General features: G+C 47.8%; 1 protein-coding gene across 2 annotated transcripts in view; it reads left to right on the top strand.

Moving 5' to 3' along the window:
- The first annotated feature begins 291 nt into the window (after positions 1 to 291).
- GANAB (glucosidase II alpha subunit) overlaps positions 292 to 24,735 on the top strand; it is a 53,208-nt gene continuing 28,764 nt past the window's right edge. For both annotated transcript variants that reach the window (XM_077324432.1, XM_077324424.1), the window contains exons 1-5: positions 292 to 376; positions 19,113 to 19,214; positions 20,774 to 20,882; positions 21,505 to 21,632; positions 23,861 to 24,040. In XM_077324432.1, the coding sequence (XP_077180547.1) occupies positions 357 to 376; positions 19,113 to 19,214; positions 20,774 to 20,882; positions 21,505 to 21,632; positions 23,861 to 24,040 (539 nt within the window). In that variant the 5' untranslated portion in view covers positions 292 to 356. The remainder of the gene's footprint in view (positions 377 to 19,112; positions 19,215 to 20,773; positions 20,883 to 21,504; positions 21,633 to 23,860; positions 24,041 to 24,735) is intronic.

Genomic DNA, 24,735 nt, shown 5'->3' with positions numbered 1-24,735 from the left:
GCTCTGGGTTGGGAATCACCTGGATACTTTGATGGGGGGGACCTCAGTGGACAACAACACTACAGAGTCCACTCTCCAAGGTAGCCATTTTCTCCAGGGGAGCTGACCTCGTTAGTCTGGAGATCAGGCATAAGTCCAGGGGGTATCCAGGCTCCACCGGGAGGTTGGCACCCCTCTCCACCCCGCCCTGGCGCCTGGGCCACATCAAGAGAAGACGAGGCCGCCCATGAATAAACAAGGCGCACGGCGAGTTGCGTCGCGCCCCGCGATTGGAGGAGCGGGAGAGGCGGGGCCAGCCTAGAAGAGCCAATGACATCGCCGCGCTCGGGGCGGGCAGGCGCCGACCCGGATCCAAGATGGCGGCAGCGGGAGGGCGGTGAGTGTGGGGCCCGTCTGGCAGGGGAGGGGAGGCTCGCCGGTGCCGGGTGCGGGGGAAGAAACGGCGGGACCCCTCCCGGCCCCACATCGGGGAAGCCCTCCTCGTTGCATACGGCCCGTGCGACGCCCCACGGGGGACCCGACCGATCCCCCGGCAGGATCCCCTGCCTGGACTGGCCCGCTGACTCCCTGGCCAGCCCGACCCCCGCCCCCTCGCCACGTGCGCCCTGCTGGCTCCCTGGGGCGTCTCCCAAGGCCACAGGCCCCGCCCGCCTGGCAGGCATACCTGTCCTCAGCACTTCATCAAAGCCTGCTGACTCAAGGGTGGCCAAACTGGCTATCCGGATGTCTATGGACTACAATTCCCATGAGTCCTATCAGCAGGGGTTCATGGGAATTGTAGTCCATGGGCATCTGGAAAGCCACAGTTTGGCCACCCCTGCGGCTCTCGTTCTTTTCTCCCCCCCCCCCCCCCGGGCTTAAGGCCCTTCCTGCCCCTGGGGGTTCCCTCTGGTTCTCAGGCTCCTGTGTTGCATTCCCAGACCCCGAGCCCTTCCCTTTCTCCGTGGCTTTGCTGCCATCCCTTCCTTTTGCTTGTCCAAAGTAGTTGCTTTCCTCCCCTTCGCCCCTAGTCCCATAAACCTTGCTGCCTGTGGGATGCATCACTGTTTTGATCGCGTTTATCTTTGCAATAATTTTATTTGCTGCTGGGAATAGTAGGCTATTCAAGAAGATTTCTGGTACAGCTGGGATTAAGAACTGAGGCTTCTGCCTGCTGCCTTTTCCAGTTTTTTTAAAAAACAGATCTCTGTTACATTTGTGCTTTAATATAGTTGTCTGCATTCATGAGGGCTAGGTTCTCTTTAGCAGCTCTTGAGATCCACGCAGGGCTGTGTGTCAGGGGGTGTCTGTACTGTCTTTTGAAGCATGCTCCTTCATTGGAGTGTTTTTTTCAGGTTTCTAGTGTTATAATAATTCCTTCAATGAAAGGACAATCACTATTTAGCAAGAACAGTGACCACCTCCTGCCTTGACTGCTACAGCAGCTTCAGTGCTGGACAGACCATTGTATCTTAATTTTTTTTTTTGTTAGTCAGCTTTTTCTGCTTTGTTTACTTTGGTGTTGAAATAGCACCCTGTGTACTTTATACAATAAGTGAAAAATCCTACCCCCCAAGAGCTTGCTATTGGCATTATAATGTGGGGAGACAACAGACGGAAGTTCCTTCTCTATGGTTAGTATCAGGAATGTGCCCAGTGATTTACAGCGTTGTGGTAAAACAACAGGTCTCAGCTCCAAGGCACTTATGCAGTAGAACTAATGGACATTTGGGAAGGAAAAGGAGGGGGGGATGATGGGCGATGTGGGGTGAGCATGGTTAAATTTCAGGAGAGTGGTGCCAAATGTTTTATTTATTTAATTTATTTATAATTGTATTTGTTAACAACCTCCCTTGGACCCAACCGACTCATGGTTTACATAGAGCCAGCTTGGTGTAGTGGTTAGGAGTGTGGATCAGCTAGGTGACCTTGGGTTTGCCACAGCACTGATAAAGCTGTTGTGATCAAGCAGTAATTTCAGAGCTCTTTCAGCCTCACCCACCTCACAGGTTGTCTGTTGTGGGGAGAGGAAGACGAATGGAAGCCACTTTGAGACTCCTTCAGGTAGAGAAAAGCGACATATAAGAACTTTTTGTTGTTGTTAGGTGCAAAGTTGTGTCCGACCCATTGCGACCCCATGGACAATGATCCGCCAGGCCTTCCTGTCCTCCACCATTCCCCGGAGTCCATTTAAGTTTGCATCGACTGCTTCAGTGACTCCATCCAGCCACCTCATTATCTGTCGTCCCCTTCTTCTTTTGCCCTCAATCACTCTCAGCATTAGGCTCTTCTCCAGGGAGTCCTTCCTTCTCATGAGATGGCCAAAGTATTTGAATTTCATCTTCATCTCCAAGGGGCTCGCAAGAGAACTTCTACTACCACTTTAAAAACCCCACATAAAAACAATACCCACAACAAAGACCAAAACCCAGATGGTGGTAAAATCACTATCTGCAGGATGCCCACTCAAGCAGGCCCTCAGATAGGTGTAACCCAGGCTGTGGATGGCCTTAAAGGTAAGAACCTTCAACCTGAACCAGAAGCCAATTGGCAACCAATGCAGTTGCCTCAATATAGGCTGCACATAGGCTCCAAGATGACCTCACGAGGACCCTCTCAGCTGCATTTTGCATCAGCTGCAATTTCAGGGTCAGACAAGGGAAGGCCAGCATAGAGCCAGTTTACAGCAGTCTAATCGGGAAGTGACTGTTGCACGGATCACCAAGGCCCGGTGGTCCGAGGACAGTCAAAACGGAATCCAGGTAATATCCGTGTTCAGTGAGATTCTTTCATCAGTGACAAGTCCTCCGAGTTCAGTATATTTATCAATTTTATAAGTATTGAGAATTTAAACCTTATATATATAATGATAGTATAATACTGGCCACAGGCTCACATAGGTATGGGGATACCGGTCTGTGTCAATACTTATAAAATTCCGTTTTGACAGAAGTCCTACAGAATAAAGAAGTAAGGAAAACTACACAAAAAGGACACTTTTCTTTCTTTTATGAATATATTTATTGTATTGCCATTGGATAGGTCTGTTTCTCTGGGTTTGGTATAGATCAAGAGCCAAAGTTTCTTCCAAGAGTGCTAAGAGCTGGTCCATGGCAGCCCTTTCTACCACCTTTCCCAGAAATGCAAGATGTGAGACTGGGCGGTAGCTGGCAGGGTCCCGCAGAGCCAGTGATGGTTTTTGCAGAAGACCATGATGTTTCGGGAAAGGTTTGAAGTAAATAAGTAGGGAGAGGCTGTGGCTTACTGGCGGAGGATCTACTTGGTAGGCAGAAGGCCTCAGGTTCAATCCCCACCTCTCCAGTTAAAAGGAACAGGTAGGAGGTGAAAGACTGCATCCTGGCACCTTGGAGAGCTACTGCCTGTCTTGAGTGGATGATACTGGCCTTGCTGAACTCATGGCCTGATAGACTGCAATAGGCAGCTGCATGTGTTCATCTTGCAAGGGTCCCAAGAGGTCGTTGGTGAGATATTTACACTGGAAAGTGCAGAGTTGTTTGAAGGAGCAGGAGGGTGGTGGAACTGGAAGAGAGATGGTTGCAACCTGGGGTTTGTGGGGGGCATAGCTGCAAGGATTAGGAAATGCTGTAGGGCAGGGGTAGTCAACCTGTGGTCCTCCAGATGTCCATGGACTACAATTCCCATGAGCCCCTGCCAGCAAATGCTGGCAGGGGCTCATGGCAATTGTGGTCCATGGACATCTGGAGGACCACAGGTTGACTACCCCTGCTGTAGGGTATACTCCTTTGGGTACTGGGAGCAGATAGGAAGCTTCTGGTGTGGCCGGAGCGCAGGGTAGAGATGAGAGCGCTGACGTGTGGCAACAGAAGAGCAGAGAGGTTGCAATCTTATTTGCGCTGTTGCGAATAGGAAAGTGACTGGGCAACAGCCTTGATATCGGCAGCCAATGAGATCAGAGCTTTGCCACGCACATCACGGCACTGTAGATAGGCATCGAACAATCTATGAGGAGGAAAGAGGAGGAGCTTGGTCTTGGACATACTGATTTTTGAGACAATGGAAATCTGAGACTGTTGTAGGTGGAAGGGGGAACTTGGTGGGTCAGGAAGCAGAGCTGGGTTGCCCCAACAGCAGAAGCTAAAGGCATGATTTCTAGAACCTGACATATCCAAGTAACAGGCCCTGCTTGGGCAGGTTGTTTCTATCCCTGGCTCATGGCAGCCTGCTTTGTGCCTACAATCTGCTGGTTGTACCCTGTGTGGAGATTGGAGCTGACCTTCAGACTCTCAGCAGGGGAGATGCCTGCCCTTTGTTCCTTGATGCTTTGGCAGTTCTGCCTTGGGCTAGAAGCTATGCTGAACTTTTAGGAGTTTAGAAGCTGTGCTGGACTTGAGCATAAAGCAGCACATGGCTTTAATGCTTAAAATATGAGACTGTTCTTCAAAGATGGAAGGCGACATCACGGAAGCTGATTTTTGGCTCTGAGCTTATGAATTGGCCCTGTCTTTAAAATCCTTGCCTTGGAATAGAGTTTGGCCCAGTGGTAATAATTAAGACAAAGGCTTTTATTTATTTATTTAGATTTTTATACCGCCCTTCCCTACGGCTCTTGGCGGTTTTAAGAAATCTTGGGGGAACATGATGGAAATGTTCCATACACCTCCGCACATGCACTCTCTTTCTAGTTTTCAAACCTCTTAAGCTCTTGAAAATACTTATTTCTCTAAGAGCCAGTTTGGTGTAGTGGTTAGGAGTGTGGACTTCTAATCTGGCATGCCAGGTTCGATTCTGCGCTCCCCCACATGCAACCAGCTGGGTGACCTTGGGCTCGCCACAGCACTGATAAAGCTGTTCTGACCGGGCACTGATATCAGGGCTCTCTCAGCCTCACCCATCCCACTGGGTGTCTGTTGTGGGGAGTGGAAAGGGAAGGCGACTGTAAGCCGCTTTGAGCCTCCTTCGGGTAGGGAAAAGCGGCATATAAGAACCAACTCTTCTTCTTCTTCTTCTCTTATTCCACCACCCCCACCATTAAGCTGGTGCTTTGCTGCTTTCAACATGAGTTTTCCATGAGTTTTTATACCTTGCTTTAAGTTTTTATAGCCTGCTTTTTTTCTACCTAAGGAGTCTCAAAGCAGCTGATCATCACCTTCCCTTCCTCTCCCCACAACATGCACTTTGTGAGGTAGGAGAAGCCTCTAGGTACTTTTGCCTAGGCAGAGTGGTTGTGGTGTAGCAGCCAAAGGAGCAAATTTAGATTTGGAATTGCTGTAATCCTCCTAATCCCCCTCCCTGAACCAGGATTTAGGGAGCCATAGAATTATAGAGTTTGAAGGGATCTCCAGGGTCATCTAGTCGCAGTGGTCCCCAACCTGTGGGCCGCGGCCCGGTGCCGGGCTGCAAAGGCCATGGCGCCGGGCCGCGGCTCCCTCTCCCCGCCCCCCGCAGCAAAAAACTTCCCAGGCCGCAAGCTTGCGGCCCGGGAAGCTTCTTACTGCAGGAGGGCGGGGAGAGGGAATCAGGGCGCATTGTGCACGTGCGACACTTTTGCGCATGCGCGATTTCGGCCGCGCATGCGCGATGTGCGGGCAAGGCAGTTGCCCTGCCGGTCCCCAGCCTCAGAAAGGTTGGGGACCACTGATCTAGTCCAACCTCTGCACAATGTAGGAACTCACAACTACCTGCCCACCCACAGTGACCCCAATTTCATGCCTAAGTGATCTCTCCACCCAAAATCTCCAGAATCCAGCCTGGCTAGGAGAAAATTTACCTACCATCCCACAGTGGCAATTAGCAATTCCCTAGGTATACAAGATGAGCCTCTTGTGGCGCAGAGTGGTAAGGCAGCGATATGCTGCCTGAAGCTGTCTGCCCATGAGGTTGGGAGTTCAATCCCAGCAGCCGGCTCAAGGTTGACTCAGCCTTCCATCCTTCCGAGGTCGGTAAAATGAGTACCCAGCTTGCTGGGGGGTAAACGGTAATGACTGGGGAAGGCACTGGCAAACCACCCCGTATTGAGTCTGCCATGAAAACGCTAGAGGGCGTCACCCCAAGGGTCAGACATGACTCGGTGCTTGCACAGGGGATACCTTTACCTTTACCTAGGTATACAAGGAAGGTCACAAGAGACAAACGCTGGCACATCCCTTCCTGCCCGCCCACTCACCATCTGCCTAAGTTCGTACAATTTCTGGCTGCTTCAGAAAGAGCTGTGGAAGTTCCCCATGTGCAGAGATGTATTGTTGGATCTACCTTGTTCTCTTCCACAAGTGGGGGACTCCTAAGTGAGGAAAGTAAACAATTGGGAAATCTTCTCTGTTCTGAAATAATGTGAGCTTGCTGGAATTTAGACCAATAGTTTCCTGTTCTACTTGGCATGAGCCTTGGGTCATGAAGGGCTGTGAATTAGTTTCCCTGCATGCTGCTGGCTGAGCTTGAGAGAGCAGGAAAGGACCTACGTACTTAAATGCAAAGCTGAGAAGTAGCATGCTGCTGGTGGTGGGGATTTCCGTTCTCTTCCTGGTGAACTTCTGCTTTCTGGTGCCAAACTTTTGGCCCTGAGTAATAGCGTTTGGAATCATAGAGTTGGAAGGGACCTCCAGGGCCATCTAGTTCAACCCCCTGCACAATGAAGGCACTCACAACTACCTGCCTACCCACAGTGACCCCAATTTCATGCCCAAATGATCCCCCTTACCAAAAATCTCCAGAATCCAGCCTAGCCTGGAGGAAATTCACCTACCATCCCACAGTGGCAATTAGCAATTCCCTAGGTATACAAGGAAGGTCACAAGAAACAAACACTGTCATATCCTTTCCTGCCCACCCACACACAATCTGCCTAAGTTCATAAAATCAGCATTTCTGTCACATAACTCTCTAGCCTCTGATTAAAAACTTCCAAAGGAGAATTCACTACCTCTTGAGGAAGCCTGTTCCACTGAGGAACCGTTCTAACTGTCAGGAACTCTTTGCAGGTGTATAGCCAAAAATTATTTTGAATTAATTTCAACCCATGGGTTTTGGTCTGATCCTCTGGGGCAACAGAAAACAACTCTGCTCCATCCTCTGACAGCCCTTAAATTATTTGAAGATGGATATCATATCACCTCTTAGTCATCTTCTCTCCAGACTAAACAGACCAAGCTCCCTCAACCTTTCCTCATATGACTTGGTCTCCAAACCCCTCACCATCTTTGTAGCCCTCCTCTGGACACACTCCAGTTTCTCTACATCTTTCTTCAGTTGTGGTGTCTGAAACTGAACACAGGACTCTAAGTGAGTTCAAACCAGAATGGAGTAAAGTGATGATATCACCTCACGTGACCTGGACACTATATTTCTTTTCATACAGCCCAAAATCCCGTTTGCCTTTTTAGCTACCGGGTCACACTGTTGGCTCATGTTCAGTGTATGGTCTATTAAGACCCCCAGATCCTTTTCACGTGTACTACTGCCAAGACAAGTGAAGCATTTGATTTTTCCTACCTAAATGCATCCTGATTCTGTCTTCTCGTGTGCTTGCTACCCCTCCCAGTTTAGTATCACCTGCAAATTTAATAAGCACCCTGTCCTATTGATTTATCCAAATCATTTTTGAATATGTTGAACAACACAGGGCCCAGGACAGAGCCCTGAGGCACTCTGCTTGTCACTCCTCTCCAAGAAGATGATGAACCATTTACAAGCACCCTTTGAGTGCAATGTCAACCAGTTCTCAATCCACCTAACAGTAATAGGATCCATACCGCATTTTACCAGCTTCCCAATAAGAATTTCATGCAGAACCTTATCAAACTTATCAGACTAAAGGTTCTGGTAATTACCTTCAAGGCTATATGCGGTCAGGGCCCAGTGTACCTGAGGGATCACCTCCCCTCCTATGCCCCCAAAACAGCTCTGCGCTCCACTGCCAACAACCAGCTAAGGATCCCTGGCCCTAAAGAAGTCCGCCTGGTCTCAACCAGGGCCAGAGCATTCTCTCTTCTGGCCCCCGCTTGGTGGAACGAGCTCCCGGAGGAGATCAGGGCCCTGACGGAGCTTAAGCAGTTTTGCAGGGCCTGCAAAAAGGAGCTCTTCCGCCAGGCATTTGGTTGAGACCAGACACAATCAACAGCGACTGAAAGGCCCCTGCTCCCCCCTGCCCCCCCTCAGAATTCCACCAACATGCTCTGGACCTATTTGTATTGTTGCATTGTTGTATGGTCTATATTATTTATACTGTTACATTGTTATACAGTTACAACCGTTAGTTATTATTGTAAAATTCACATGTTTATAGATTGGTTTATGTATTGTTGTTTGTTCTTATGTAAACTGCCCTGAGCCCCCGGGGAGGGCGGTATATAAATATAATAAGTAAATAAATAAAAGTTTTACTGTAATCAAGATAAACAATGTCCACAGCATTCCCCTGATCCAGCAAGGGAGTAACTTTCTCAAAAAAAAAGAGATACATTTAGTCTGTCTGACATGACTTGTTCTTGAGAAAGCCATGCTGACTCTTAGTAATTTATTTATTTAAATCTAGATAAAGAAATGCACTTCTCCCCAGTGAGGAGCCAAAGTGGCTGACATTGTTGCTTTCTCCTCCCATTGTCTTCTCACAACAACCCTGTGAGGTAGAACATCAGTTGGGGCCTCCCCGGGATAAGCCTTCACGGAGAATCGCTACTGACAGTTTACATCTGAAAGAAATTACTTCTGAAAGAAAGAGATGCATGGAGTTTTCGATTTTATTACGTGCTTAAAGCTTTTATCAATGTCTTTTTAATGGTTATATAATGGGCTACTGCTGTTCACCGCCCTGAGCTGCTAGGGACTACACTGAGGCTGTGTGCCTGGCCTAAGGTCAGTCAATGGCCAAGTGGAGGTTCAGAATTGGGAACTTAAAAAAATGTGAATAATAAAGTGGGGGTGTAAAGAGCAACTTCAAGCTGATTTATGGTGGTCCCTCATAGGGTTATCAAGGCAAGAGATGGTCTGCCGTTGCCTCTCTATGTATAGCAATGGATTTCAACCTGGGGGTTGGGACCCCCTTTAGGGGTTGAACGACCCTTTCACGGGGGTCACAACAGGGCAAGCAGCTTGGCCGGGCAGGAGGGGGGAATCACACAACAGCCTTGTGGGGTAGATCAAGATAGAACATTCATCTGTCTGGAGCAGTGGAAAAGAGCGAGATCGGCATGGTGGGTCAAGAGGCAGAACTGAACTGAGAAATCCTGGGGAAAAACCAATTTATATACAATCATGAACCATGGATCTTCACACCATTGGTCTGTGAAAGAACACTTGCATAATTTTATGCTGGGGGGGGGGGTCACCGCAACATGAAGATCTGTATTAAAGGGTCGCGGCATCAGGAAGGTTGAGAACCACTGCTGCAGATCAACCCTGGATTTCCATAGCAATGTCCCATCCAAATACTTACCAAGGCTGATGTAGCTAAGCTTACAAGATATGACAAAATCAGGCTACCCTGCGCCATCCAGGTCACAGCTTCCCTTCTCACACTGCATTGGAAAGTTTGGTGTGGGAAGAATTGGGATTTCTAAATGGATGCCTCATGTCATTCAGCCCCCTCAAGCCTCCTTTTACCTCTCCAGGATACGGCAAAGGGCTCTCGATCAGACCTGTTTCCCATCCCCCTGGTCTTCCTCCCTCGCTGGTAATTGATGCTGATGTTGCCCTCAACATTCCCTGCAATGAGCGTGGTCAGGTCTGATCAGTCTGAGTTGTTTGCTGTTGAGAGGCTGGATCATCTTTATTCAAAGCATACAAACCAATATTTCCCCCCATGCCAAGGGAGACGCGCTGCAGAAATCCTTGCTTTGCACACGGATTTGTTTCCCTGTTCTGTTGACATGCTGGGCCCACCAGTTTTGTTTTGTTTATGTTGTTTGTTTGTTCATTCATTCATTTTTATATATGTATACCGCCCTCCCCGAAGGCTCAGGGCGGTTTACATGATACAACAAAATGGTACAGGTAATTTCTGAGAAGCAAGCCTTTTTCTCTTTGGGATCTCGCACTCCCGCCTACCCGGGGCATCAGCACAACAGCCCAGGGGAGCAAGCCCCCTGAACACTCAGGAAGGGCTGTAGGGGCAACTTCTTTGTGTCCAGACTGCAGATTTGACAACCCTCATATTCTGGCATTCAAAGAAACACTCCCTCTGCCACAGGAAATAGCTCATACCCACTCATGAGGCTGCCTGACTCTCCTCTGATTGACTAGCAGCTCTCTGCAGGTCTTTCACACAACCTGGGGGCTTTCTTTTCTTAATTGGTGATCCCAGGCAGGGAATGACCTGGTGACCTTGTGCAGACACAGCAGAGTGCTAGCTCTTCCTAGGCTGCTTTCGTCTAAGGGAACGCTTGCCCCCTCCTGTCCAGCATAGCCTGGCAGCTGTCCAGCTCTCTCTGGGTCTCTTCCTGCAGAAAGGCAGCCAGTGGGCCTTTTCTGGGGGGAGGGGCTACCACCTTCCCTCCCCCATTGCCAGTTGCCCTGAGGCTGGGCGACTTCTGTCTTAGCGAGTTGATGGCAGAGCTGATAATCAGATAGGAGAATTCGTTATTTTCTACTCGGTCTCGAAGTCAGGGGTAGTCAACCGGTGGTCCTCCAGATGTCCATGGACTACAATTCCCATGAGCCCCTGCCAGCAAACGCTGGCAGGGGTTCATGGGAGTTGTGGTCCATGGACATCTGGAGGACCACAGGTTGACTACCCCTGCTCTAAGTCACCACGTTCTGCCCTGTCTCCAAGGGGGTTGTAGAGACTGAAGGGGAGGGGGTCCATAATGAACTTCACGCACTTGAAACGTGTTAGAGATGCCAATGGCATTATTATTGAATCTGGGACTGTGGAATTTTAAATTATGCTTTGCAATCTCCATACCTTTTAAATACACGGACATTATATTTTTTAAAGTACATTTATGTGTGGTGTTTGTAGTCCAGTTTTCTCACAGGTATTCAAGGCAGGCTACGCAGAGTGCAGTCAAGAAAATGGAGCATTCAGTAAACCATGCAGAAGGAACTGAAGCATAGCCCAAATAGTCACATGACATATTCTTAGTGGAGCAGGCCTCCTCGGGAGGTGGTGGATTCTCCATCTTTGGAGATTTTTAAACAGAGGCTGGATAGCCGTCTGACGGAGAGGCTGATTCTGTGAAGATTCAAGTGGTGGCAGGTTACAGTGGATGAGTGATAGGGTTGTGAGGGTCCTGCATAGTGCAGGGGGTTGGACTAGATGACCCAGGAGGTCCCTTCCAACTCTATGATTCTATCATTCTACATTTAAAGGTAAAGGTATCCCCTATACAAGCACCGAGTTATGTCTGACCCTTGGGGTGACGCCCTCTAGCGTTTTCATGGCAGACTCAATACGGGGTGGTTTGCCAGTGCCTTCCCCAGTCATTACCGTTTACCCCCCAGCAAGCTGGGTACTCATTTTACCGACCTCGGAAGGATGGAAGGCTGAGTCAACCTTGAGCCGGCTGCTGGGGTTGAACTCCCAGCCTCATGGGCAGAGCTTTCAGACGGCTGCCTTACCACTTTGCGCCACAAGAGGCTCTTGATTCTACATTAAGTGGCAGAATAGGACCCTGCTTACAGGAAGCCAGGCTTTCTTGATGGCCTTGGAAAGGGTTTCTTGAATCGGTGGGAGTTAATTTTTTAATTTTTTAAAAAAATTGTTAAACATTTATCATGACCATATATGGTCATGTCAGCCCACCAACCCGCCCCCTAAAATGGTCCATGATGGGCTTGGAGGAGGGTGGGAAGGGGAGGGGTCTGGGGTGGATTATTATTATTATTATTAGATTTATAGCCCGCCACTCCCTTGCGGCTCGTGGCAGGTAACAATATCGCAATTCCCCATTAAAACCCCATAAAACAATAATAACATTGCCAATATTGCCGGCATGGCAAGAATGGCAGCTCAACTCCCCCCCCCCTCCCTCCCACTACTAGCGGGTGGAGAGGACGTCCTGATGATGTTTTGCTTCGGGTCCAGAACCCGAGTCCCCGGGGGAGGCATAGATAGCTGTGTCCACAGCTATGCTTCCCAACCATATTTTGCACCATCACATCTCTTCTGGGGTTTCTCAGAGCCTGAGGAACTTTTCAAGAGTTTTTCAGCTATAAAGGAAGTTGAGAAAGGCTGCAGTAAGCTATGCCCAGCAGTATAGATTACAATTCATAACCATTTATCCAAGTAAGCTTGTAAACCACTTTGTACACTGCAATCCTGTTGCTTGGGTAAAGAGGCCCTCTTGAATAATTCAGTTGTGCATAGCTTGTGGAAAGCCAGGAAGGTGGGAATCTTCCGAGCCTACTAGAGCCGGCTGTTCTGTAAGGTGGGAGCCATCATGGAGAAAGTTTGCGCACAGGCAGAAAGTTGATTTTACCCATTTGCAGGCTGGCCCCTGCAGAAGGCCCTGCTTGGATGAATAAAGCTGTCATGGCAGGTCATAAGCTTAATGGTGTTTCTGCAGATAAGAGGGACCAAGGCCATGGAGGGCTTTGTATGTTGTAGCCAATACCTTTAGCTGAGCCCGGTTACAAACGGGCAGCCAGTGGAGCACCTCCTGAATGGGAGTAATATGTCGTTTACTTGGATTTTAGTAAAGCTTTTGGTAAGGTTCCCCATGATGTTCTGATGGATAAGTTGAAGGACTGCAATCTGGATTTTCAGATAGTTGGGTGGATAGGGAATTGGTTAGAGAACCGCACTCAAAGAGAGATGTGAGTAGCGGGGTACCTCAGGGCTCGGGGCTCGGCCTGGTACTTTTTAACATATTTATTAATGATCTAGATGAGGGGGTGGAGAGACTATTCATCAAGTTTGCAGATGACACCAAATTGGGAGGACTGGCATATACTCCAGAAGATAGAGACAGAGTTCAACGAGATCTGAACACAATGGAAAAATGGGCAAATTAGAACAAGATGCAATTTAATAAAGAAGAAGAAGAAGAAGAAGAGTTGGTTCTTATATGCCGCTTTTCCCTACCCGAAGGAGGCTCAAAGCGGCTTACAGTCGCCTTCCCATTCCTCTCCCCACAACAGACTCCCTGTGGGGTGGGTGAGGCTGAGAGAGCCCAGATATCACTGCTCTGTCAGAACAGTTTTATCATTGCCATGGCGAGCCCAAGGTCACCCAGCTGGTTGCATGTGGAGGAGCACAGAATCGAACCTGGCATGCCAGATTAGAAGTCTGCACTCCTTACCACTACACCAAGCTGGCTCTCAAGATAAGTGTAAAGTTCTGCATCTGGGTCAGAAAAATGAAAAGCATGCCTACTGGCTGGGGGATACGCTTCTGGGTAACACTGTGTGTGAACGAGACCTTGGATTGTAAACTAAACATGAGCAAGCAGTGTGATGCAGCGGTAAAAAAGGCGAACACCATTTTGGGCTGTATCAACAGGGGCATCACATCAAAATCACAAGATGTCATAGTCCCATTGTATACGGCACTGGTCAGACCACACCTGGAGTACTGTGTGCAGTTCCTCACTTCAAGAAGGACGTAGATAAAATTGAAAGGGTACAGAGGAGAGTGACGAAGATGATCTGGGGTCAAGGGACCAAGCCCTATGAAGATAGGTTGAGGGACTTGGGAATGTTCAGCCTGGAGAAAACGAGGTTGAGAGGGGACATGATAGCCCTCTTTAAGTATTTGAAAGGTTGTCACTTGGAGGAGGGCAGGATGCTGTTTCTGTTGGCTGCAGAGGAGAGGACACGCAGTAATGGGTTTAAACTACAAGTACAACGATATAGGCTAGATATCAGGATAAATTTTTTCACAGAGTAGTTCCAGCAGTGGAATAGGCTGCCTAAGGAGGTGGTGAGCTCCCCCTCACTGGCAGTCTTCAAGCAAAGGTTGGATACACACTTTTCTTGGATGCTTTAGGATGCTTAGGGTTGATCCTGCGTTGAGCAGGGAGTTGGACTAGATGGCCTGTATGGCCCCTTCCAACTCCATGATTCTATGATTCCATGTTTCTATGACACAAAAGGAAACCAGGACGATGGAATCATCAAAGAAGAAAACCATGTACCTCAATGATCATATCTATGTTCCTGTGAAGTTGATTTTACCTACGCGAAATGTATTTTGGCCTTTCATTTAAATTCACATCTTCACATCATGTAGCAAAGTAAGATGAAAAATGTCTGTACCGTAACATCACAGGAACAGAGTAAGAACTAGCACCGCAGAGATGATCCAGTTTCGCAAATCTTCCTCAGTTCACTCGTAAGTTATGATCACACAAAGTCAAACTGAGCTCATGGTCTCTTGGACAGCAAAAAAGGGTCATATCTCTTACTCAGTCTGTTCTATGATGTTAAATTTGAGATATTTTTCGTCTTATTCTTGCTTTATGATATGAAGGTATACATTTCTTCCTGGCCAAGTGCAAAACCGGAATGAGAGTAAAAATGAGAGTTCCTGATAACAACTCAGCCTCTGTGTTGTTCACCAACTAGTTTCCAACTTGATTTTGGGGAAAGTGAATTCCACTTGTAGTTATGAGGGATTTTTCCAGCCTACCTTTCCAACCTTTGCTGATAAAGAAGAAGAAGAGTTGGTTCTTATATGCCGCTTTTCCCTACCTGAAGGAGGCTCAAAGCGGCTTACAGTCGCCTTCCCTTTCCTCTCCCCACAACAGACACCCTGTGGGGTGGGTGAGGCTGAGAGAGCCCTGATATTACTGAAGAAGAAGAAGAGTTGGTTCTTATATGCCGCTTTTCTCTACCTGAAGGAGGCTCAAAGCGGCTTACAGTCGCCTTCCCTTTCCTCTCCCCACAACAGACACCCTGTGGGGTGGGTGAGGCTGGGAGAGCCCTGATATCACTGCTCGGTCAGAACAGTTTTATCAGTGCTGTGGTGAGCCCAAGGTCACCCAGCTGGTTGCATGTGGGGGGGCGCAGAATCGAACCCGGCATGCCAGATTAGAAGTCCGCACTCCTAACCACGACACCAAACTGGCTCTCAGAAGTGTTTGTTGTTGTTGTTATGTGCGAAGTCGTGTCCGACCCATCGCGACCCCATGGACAATGATCCTCCAGGCCTTCCTGTCCTCTACCATTCCCCGGAGTCCATTTAAGTTTGCACCTACTGCTTCAGTGACTCCATCCATCCACCTCATTCTCTGTCGTCCCCTTCTTCTTTTGCCCTCGATCTCTCCCAGCATTAGGCTCTTCTCCAGGGAGTCCTTCCTTCTCATGAGGTGGCCAAAATATTTGAGTTTCATCTTCAGGATCTGGCCTTCTAAAGAGCAGTCAGGGCTGATCTCCTCTAGGACTGACCGGTTTGTTTGCCTTGCAGTCCAAGGGACTCGCAAGAGTCTTCTCCAGCACCAGAGTTCAAAAGCCTCAATTCTTTGACGCTCGGCCTTCCTTATGGTCCAACTTTCGCAGCCATACATTGCAACTGGGAAGACCATAGCCTTGACTAAACGCACTTTTGTTGGCAGGGTGATGTCTCTGCTTTTTAGGATGCTGTCTAGATTTGCCATAGCTTTCCTCCCCAGGAGCAAGCGTCTTTTAATTTCTTTGCTGCAGTCCCCATCTGCAGTGATCTTGGAGCCCAGGAAAATAAAATCTGTCACTATCTCCATTTCTTCCCCTTCTATTTGCCAGGAATTGAGAGGGCCGGATGCCATGATCTTTGTTTTCTTGATGTTGAGTTTCAAGCCAACTTTGGCACTCTCCTCCTTCACCCGCATCAACAGGCTCTTTAGTTCCTCTTCACTTTCTGCCATTAGAGTGGTATCATCTGCATATCTGAGGTTGTTGATATTTCTCCCTGCAATCTTGATCCCAATTTGTGACTCCTCTAATCCCGCATTTCTCATGATGTGCTCTGCATACAAGTTAAATAGGCAAGGCAACAGTATACAGCCTTGCCGAACTCCTTTCTCAATTTTGAACCAGTCAGTGATCCCATGTTCAGTTCTCACTGTTGCTTCTTGACCTGCATATAAATTTCTCAAGAGACAAATAAGATGCTCTGGTATTCCCATCTCTTTAAGAACTTGCCACAATTTGTTGTGCTCCACACAATCAAAGGCTTTAGCATAGTCAATGAAGCAGAAGTAGACGTTCTTCTGGTACTCCCTAGCTTTCTCCATGATCCAGCGTATGTTGGCAATTTGATCTCTAGTTCCTCTGCCTCTTCGAAATCCTGCCTGTACTTCTGGAAGTTCTCGGTCCACATATTGCTGGAGCCTAGCTTGTAGGATTTTGAGCATAACTTTGCTAGCATGAGAAATTAGTGCGATGGTGCGGTAGTTTGAACATTCTTTGGCATTGCCCTTCTTTGGGATTGGGATGTAAACTGACCTTTTCCAATCCTGTGGCCATTGTTGAGTTTTCCAAATTTGCTGGCATATTGAGTGTAGCACTTTTACTGCATTGTCCTTTAAGATTTTGAATAGTTCAACTGGAATGCTGTCACTACCACTAGCTTTATTGTTGCTCAGACTTCCTAAGGCCCATTTGACTTCACATTCCAGGATGTCTGGCTCCAGGTCAGTAACTACCCCATTGTGGTCATCAGGGATGTTAAGCTCGCTCTTGTATAGTTCTTCCGTATAATTTTGCCACCTTTGTTTGATCTCTTCTGCTTCTGTGAGGTCCCTACCATTTTGGTCCCTTATCATACCCATATTTGCATGAAACGTTCTCTTCATATCTCCAATTTTCTTGAAAAGATCTCTGGTCCTCCCCATTCTATTGTTTTCTTCTATTTGTTTGCACTGTTCATTTAAGAAGGCATTCTTATCTCTTCTAGCTTTTCTCTGGAATTCTGCATTCAATTGGGTGTATCTTTCTCTTTCTCCCTTGCCTTTAACTTCCCTTCTCTCCTTAGCTATTTGTAAAGCTTCCTCAGACAGCCATTTTGATTTCTTGCATTTCTTTTTCTTTGGGATGGTTTTAGTTGCTACCTCTTGTACAATGTTGCGAACCTCCGTCCATAGTTCTTCAGGCACTCTGTCTATCAGATCTAATTCCTTAAATCTATTTGTCACCTCCACTGTGTATTCGTCGGGGATATGATTTAGTTCATACCTGAGTGGCCTAGTGCTTTTCCCTACTTTCTTCAATTTAAGCCTAAATTTTGCAACAAGAAGCTCATGATCTGAACCACAATCAGCTCCTGGTCTTGTTTTTATTGACTGGATAGAACTTTTCCATCTTTGGCTGCAGAGCACATAGTCAATCTGATTTCTGTGTTGACCGTCTGGTGATGTCCATGTATAGAGTCGTCTCTTGGGTTGCTGGAAAAGAGTGTTTGCTATGACCATTGTATTCTCTTGACAAAATTCTACCAGCCTGTGCCCTGCTTCATTTTGTACTCCAAGGCCAAACTTGCCTGTTATCCCGGTTATCTTTTGGCTTCCTACTTTAGCATTCCAATCCCCCATGATGATAAGCACATCACTTTTGGGCGTTGCTTCTAGAAGGTGTTGTAGGGCTTCATAGAACTGATCAACTTCATCCTCTTCAGCAGCAGTGGTTAGGGCATAGACCTGGATCACTGTGATGTTGAATGGTTTGCCTTGGATTCGAACTGAGATCATTCTGTCATTTTGGGGATTGTATCCCAAGACTGCTTTTCCTACTCTCTTATTGATTATGAAGGCTACTCCATTTCTTCTGCGAGATTCTTGTCCACAGTAGTATACCTGATGGTCATCTGAATTAAATTCACCCATTCCTGTCCATTTTAGTTCACTGATTCCTAAAATGTCGATGTTCAGTCTTCTCATTTCTTGTGTAACCACGTCCAGCTTGCCTTGATTCATGGATCTGACGTTCCAGGTTCCTATGGAATAAAAATCTTTAAAGCATCGGACTGTCTTTTCGCCACCAGTTACTTCCACAACTGAGCGTCCTTTCGGCTTTGGCCCAGCCGCTTCATTCATTCTGGCGCTACTCGTACTAGCCGTCTGCTCATCCCCAGTAGCATATTGGACACCTTCCGACCTGAGGGGCTCATCTTCCAGCGTCATATCGTTATGCCTATTGGAACTGTCCATAGAGTTTTCATGGCAAAGATACTGGAGTGGTTTGCCATTTCCTTCTCCAGTGGATCACCTTTTGTCAGAGCTCTCAGCTATGACCTGTCCGTCTTGGGTGGCCCTGCACGGCATAGCTCATAGCTTCACTGAACTACGCAAGCCCCCTTGCCACAACAAGGCAGCGATCCTTGAAGGGGGCTCAGAAGTGTACAGAAAGCTAAACAAATTAATTGGGGAAAGAGGTAACTTCCCACCTTAATTTTGCCCTCGTACCTATTTCAGGGGGGTGGGGTGTTGAGCTGTGTGTGTCTTTGTTTGTGATATGGGATTCCATGCCGTGTCATAAGCCCTCCTATCCTTTTTCTTCCGTAGCGTGTGAGAATTGCTTTGCTGTATTGTACCAAACGGTAATGGCTGGGGAAGGCACTGGCAAACCACCCCGTATTGAGTCTGCCATGAAAACGCTAGAGGGCGTCACCCCAAGGGTCAGACATGACCCAGTGCTTGCACAGGGGATACCTTTACCTTTTACCTTATTGTACCAAAGGAATACTTCACCTGGCAGAGCTAGCCTGATGCCTGAGGCATTCTGGGAAGATGGTGACCATCCTTTCCTGCTAGCATCGGGTGCTCATGGGAGGGTCCACAGCTGCCAGTCGACCCCTCCTCCACTCTCTTGCTCCATCCTTTCCTAAGAGCCCCTTCAGAACATGCTCCTTCTCTCATGGTGGGGCATTCCATAAATCACTGACACATATAGAAGTGCTTCCTTCGTACGGAGAATCGGCATTGCATACCATTTAGAGCAGGAGTGGCCAGACTGTGGCTCTCCAGATACCCGCAAACTACAATTACCATGAGCCCCTGCCAGCATGCTGTAGTCCACGGACGTCTGGAGAGCCCCATTTTGGTCACCCCTGGTTTAGAGTGCTGGGAGACCCTCGACAGAATCCCTGGTATCTTCATGGGAGCTTGGGCCTGTCACTCTCAAATGGAAGAGGGCTTGAAAGGTGTTATAAGCTGCCTCGGATTTCCCACTGGGGGCATAGGCGGGGTAGAAATGAAATAAATGCACTTTTATAAAAGGATGAATGTCTTTGTCCTCTTTCCCTGAAGCTCCACAATGGTGGCTGTCGCTTGCTTAGCTCTTTTGCTGGGGACCGTCTGTGCTGTGGACAGAGGCAACTTCAAGACCTGTGACCAGAGCTCCTTTTGCAAGTAAGTGGGGGCCTCTTTAAATGAGCGGCATGTAACTGCTGTAATCTTACAACAAAATCTGAGTCCCATGGCACGGCACCTTTTAAGACCAACAAAGATTGATTCAAGGTGTGAGCTTTCGAGTGCAAGCACCCATCCTCAGACATGCACGCAAAAGCTCACGCCTTGAATAATTCTTTGTCGGACTTAAAGGTGCCCCGGGACCCAGATTTTGTTGTCCTACTTCAGGCCAACACGGCTACCCACTTGAATCATGCTGTAATCTTAGGCCACACCCCAAAGCAAACGAAACCAATAGGCAAAAAGTGGCATCTTCTTGAGATTTATTAAATGCAGTCCTAGGTTATTTAAATAAGTTTGCAACCAGGACGGGGTCCCAGGTATTCAATCCCGCTTTCTGTTACTTCTTCAGTGGTTGTAATTGTTGTCTTAATATAAAGATTTAACATCACCAGTATTAATTTCAGTTCTAAAGGTAAAGCATATCACATTGGCAAAAGCTCTTCAGTTAAAGGGGCCACATCTTCAATTGTGCCCCAATCTTAGCCCAGGCAGTGGCCAATGCAAGACCCTGCTCCAGATGGCTGCTGAGCAAGGCTTCCTGTGTTAATGAATGGCTGCTCACACACACAGCTCAAAGGGAACACTGGCCTCTTCTCCTTCCCTGAGCCAGTTCTCATTTCCTGAGCAAGATGCCGAATTCCTAAGGAAACGCTTTTTTCCCTTCTTTTTTTAAAGTTAATATGGAACTTCCGTGTGTTGCTCTACTAAAGAGAGAACAGAATTGCTGCTAGCTTTTATAGTCTCTACGGCAGAGCCTCACTATTTTATTAGCTATGCAAATTTTTTTTAAATATTGTTTTGGCAGCAGCTGTTGCCTGAATCCCTGGTTCATCCACTGTGTTGCCAAAATAAAGTTGTGGCAATCGTTTTGTGGCTGGCTCCACTTCCTGTGGATGCCATCTTGTTTCTCTGCCCTGTCAGAATTCCAAATGTGCCCACAGTCTCAAAAAGGCTATAGCTCCCTGGTTTTAGCTGGTCCTTTGGGGTGTCTTTTATTCCAGTGGGCCCACACAGGCTGCTTGCAGCTTTTTGGCTCACACCTGAGGAGGCAATGAGAAAACTGTCCTCTGGTAGGAAGAGAGCCTGGGACCTTTTCCCTGGGGCTAACGGAATCAAAACAAACTGTGGCTTTCCTGAGGCAGGGAGAATGGTCTTCCTTCCCTTCCCTTCCCTTCCCTTCCCTTCCCTTCCCTTCCCTTCCCTTCCCTTCCCTTCCCTTCCCTTCCCTTCCCTTCCCTTCCCTTCCCTTCCCTTCCCTTCCCTTCCCTTCCCTTCCCTTCCCTTCCCTTCCCTTCCCTTCCCTTCCCTTCCCTTCCCTTCCCTTCCCTCTAACTCAGGGGTAGTCAAACTGCGGCCCTCCAGATGTCCATGGACTACAATTCTCAGAAGCCCCTGCCAGCGTTTGCTGGCAGGGGCTTCTGGGAATTGTAGTCCATGGACATCTGGAGGGCTGCAGTTTTGACTACCCCTGCTCTAACTTTTACTTGCCTTCTCAGGCGCCAGAGGAATGTGAAGGCCGGAAACTCACCTTACAGGGCCCTGCTGAATTCGTTGCAGCTCAGCCAGGATTCTATGAAGATCCAGCTTGTCAATGAAGCCAACAAGGTAAAACGAAGGGGAGGGGGGAATCAAACAAAACACACGTGCACATGCCCTTACAGCGTAGCCCGCCTCGCAGTGTTGTTGTGAGGGTAGAGCATCTCCACACTCCTCCACCCTGAGCTTTTTGGAAGACAGGTGTGATAGACGTGTAGTGATAAATATACTTATCACAGTAGAGTTAAGCACATCTTAGGCTTGGTTCAGACATGGAGTGGATGAGATGATAAACTCTGGGTGTGAATTGTATTGCTTCAATGCTCAGGAGGGTTTCTCAGGAGGTGGAAGGCTCCCTCTTACAAAATAGCCTGCAGAGTGAGAGCTCGGTGTCAGGGAGAAGGTTTTGAGTCTAACTTTCTTCTTGATATGCTAATTTTCTAGTTGCATGGAATTCTTCCCCCCCATAAATGTATTTAGCCTGTGGAATTTCCCTAACTTCAAAGACTTACCACCTCTTCCTGCTCTTCTTGCGAGCTGGGTCTCAGCGCTTTGCTGGATCTTAGCCTGTGAATTGTGTGGAAAGTTAATATAACCAATAGTTTCCAATAGATTCTGAGCAAAGGAGAGAGGGTGTGTGTTGTATAAAACAGGTTCCCAAGTGCACGGTGAAATTGTTCTCCATCTCTAGGTACCTCTCCTGCTTGAAATCTACGGCTTGAAAGGGAACATGACCCGGATCCGGATCAATGAGCTGAGCCCACTCAAACCCCGCTACGAGGTACCAGATGTGTTAGTTGGGGACCCTCCTACTACCAGGTAGGCCCATGAAGAGGGGGTGTACATCTCCATGCAATAAAGCCTGCTCTTGGAAGGGGGTGGGTAGAAGGAAAGTTTGCAGGACAGCCGTTGTCTTTCGTTGACGGGATTTTTATTCTGGTGTTTGGCCGAGGACGGGAGCTCAAAACAGCTGCCAGCAATGCAAGTTGAAATGTGCTCGAAAATGCTGCTTAACAGCAAAACGGAAACTGGATATCTGTCCACGATTAGTAGAAAGGGGAAATGAACTTGCTAAATATGCAGTAGTGGCCAACTTAACAGCCTACTTAAGAGACAGGTCAATTACGAAATTTAAGGGGAGATGATGTTTTGTGTATTATGCTAGCAGGAGACAAACTTAGAAGGAGGAGCAGTCTCAAAGATTCTGCACAAGCGCCTGGCAGTGAAATAGTAGAATTTAACGTTTTCAAGGTAATGTCTAGAATTCAAATGGGTTCTTGATGTGAGATATGAACTTCTTAGCTTATTTTTACACCATTTGTTTCATCATCGCTGTGTGTTCATTAGAACCTTTTAAAGGTCTATTACGTGAGTGGGGGAAACATGTAACATTGAATACATAGCAATGATGAAACAAATAGTGTAAAAATAGATAAACTAAGAAGTTTAAAACTTAATGTTGAATACAGTCGTATTTTAGTAGAACTAGGAACTATTCTACATTACAGGATAATCCCTCCCACTTCAACGAAGGGGGAGTAAGAGAAAATGTTTTCTGTCTTATACATTTTGGCTTTACATGATTGGCCTCAAGCAAATGCAGTTCTGTTGTGTAACCCCTTTTTTGCTTCTGGTATATAAATCAAATCAATAGACTTAAAAAAAAATGCTGCTAAGGACAAATTTAGAGTCCAGCGGCACCTTTAAGATCAACAAAGTTTTATTCAAGGTATATGAGCTTTCCTGTGGGTGCACACTTCCTCAGATACAATATGATGAAATGGAAGCAATCAGTTCATACTTACAGGCAAAGTGTAAGAGTGAATTTACCTACAGCATAATGTAAGTGGTTAACAAATTCCAGAGATAAATAAGGGGGGGGGGGGAACCCAGCAATTGGGATTAGTTTGTATTCACTTGAGATTGAATTGCATGGGAAACATTTTGTGTCCAATAAAGATGTCCCCATTAAGAGAATGATGAACAAATAGATCATCCATTAGCAGTTAGCTGAGACCTTGCCCTGTGCCCCCTTCCTCTCCTCTCAAGCATGGAAGATTGAATCCTGCTTAAGGAGTGTGGGTTGCCACCTGCAGCTGGTTGGGGGGAAGATGTTGCTGGGGTGGGGGAGCCAAGCAGACAAAACATTGCCAAACTGGAGACAGCTGAGTGCCGAGATTGTTGGTACATTGCCTTCCCCAACCTGTGGGTCAGTGCTGGTTTACAAGAGGTGGCTATTTGGGTACCAGGAGATTGAATAGCGCTGCATGTTACTGCAGTCCCATCTTGGCTCACTGTTCAAAACATGTGATCTGCAGGAGATCTCTCTTTTGGTCTTTGGACTCTGCGATTAAAAACACATCTTGTTGCAGAACTAGGGGAGATATCTGCCTGTGCTTCTGGAGAACTTCCACCTGCCAGGGTAGACTGTATCGAGGGGGGGGGGAATTATCATTTTGGGATGCCTGCTTTTGTAACAGGAGACGGAAGCTAAGAGATTGCTGTGCCTGCTGACACAAGCTGTCTTATACAGATTCAGACTGTTTCAAATCAGTCTCATCTCGCCTGACAGGTAGCAGCTTCCCAGTTGGGGGGCCTTCACATCCCATGCTACCTGATCTTCAAACCTGGAAATGCTGAGGTTTGAATAGAGGGCCTCTAGATGGAAAACCGATGCTCTGCCACTGATCTACAGCCCCTAGGGCAAGGGTGACCAAACTGTGGCTCCCCAGATATTCATAGATTACAATTCCCATGAGCCCCTGCCAGCAAACCCAGCAGGTGGATTTCATTTAATGATTGGTCGACCAGTGGAGGAGGAGGGGGAGTGAAAGACTACTCTCCAACAGCGGAGAAATTGAGAACTTGGGGAGGGAAAATAGGTCCTTGTCTTTTTCAAGAGAAAAAGCAAGCAGTTATATCCACAAATGTTCTTCCCGCAATAAACCTAATAGTCTTTAAGGTGCTGCAAATCTCTGTTATCTCGCCTCTCCTGGGACTCCTGTTGATTCATCCCCACCCGTTCTGTTCTTTCTCCCGCTCCCAAGGTTATCAGTCATGGGCCGGGACGACAACAGCGTGGAGCTGTCCTTGGGCGAGGGGACCCACAAGCTCATCCTGACGGCCAAGCCGTTCCGCATGGACCTGCTGGAGGGGCGGGAGCTCGTGCTGAGCGTCAACTCCCGGGGGCTGCTCGTCTTTGAGCACCTGCGCCTAAAGAAGGACTCGTGAGTACCTGGGCGGCATGCTTCAGGATGGGATGGCTCTTCCTGGTCATAGCTAGTCACGTATCTCTCTCCGAGCTGAACTCAAGAGGGTGAGGCCTGTGGTTGCCGTTCACTTTCCTATCTTTAAGTTGAAGGGGAGCCTGCTGCTAATAAGGGGTAGGCGAAGGGGGCCTTAAAGCGTTTGGGTTAGCCATCTTGACGTTCGCCCTTCTAGAAAAGGTGGCTGACCCAGCCTCTGTAATCTACTTACTGTCCCCACAGAGGCCTGCCTTGCTGTTCCAGAAGAAAAGGTATTTTAAGTAAGGCTGGAACGCCAGGGATCGGGAAGGGGAGGATGACCCTTCCTTTTAGCCACAAACCCCTTTTCCTCTAGGCAAGAGCACTGCTGTCAGTGACATGCTTGGCCATTTTGTTCCATTCAAAGGGCCAGTGCAGAAAAGTCCCTGCCTGCGGGAATATCAGCGAGCCCTTGAAGTGGGGGGTTGGTCTTTGGAGGGGGAATCCAGTCCAAGCCTCCCACCAACAAGGGCTGTTATAATATCAGTCTAAATTTGCGTGAGATCAAGCAATTGAACCAGCCGACCATCCCCCTACAAGCTTTCTACTTTGGGCGTGGGGCTGGGTTTTGTTTTCCAGGGGTGAGAGCTTTAGATCATGGGAGAAGCTATTGCTTTAGGGAAGCAGCAGGCTATCCA

The sequence above is a fragment of the Paroedura picta genome, chromosome 1, assembly GCF_049243985.1.
Source record: "Paroedura picta isolate Pp20150507F chromosome 1, Ppicta_v3.0, whole genome shotgun sequence".
NCBI classification, from domain to species: domain Eukaryota; kingdom Metazoa; phylum Chordata; class Lepidosauria; order Squamata; family Gekkonidae; genus Paroedura; species Paroedura picta.
Note: the sequence above shows the minus strand (reverse complement) of the source record. Positions and strands in the feature narration are given on the sequence as shown.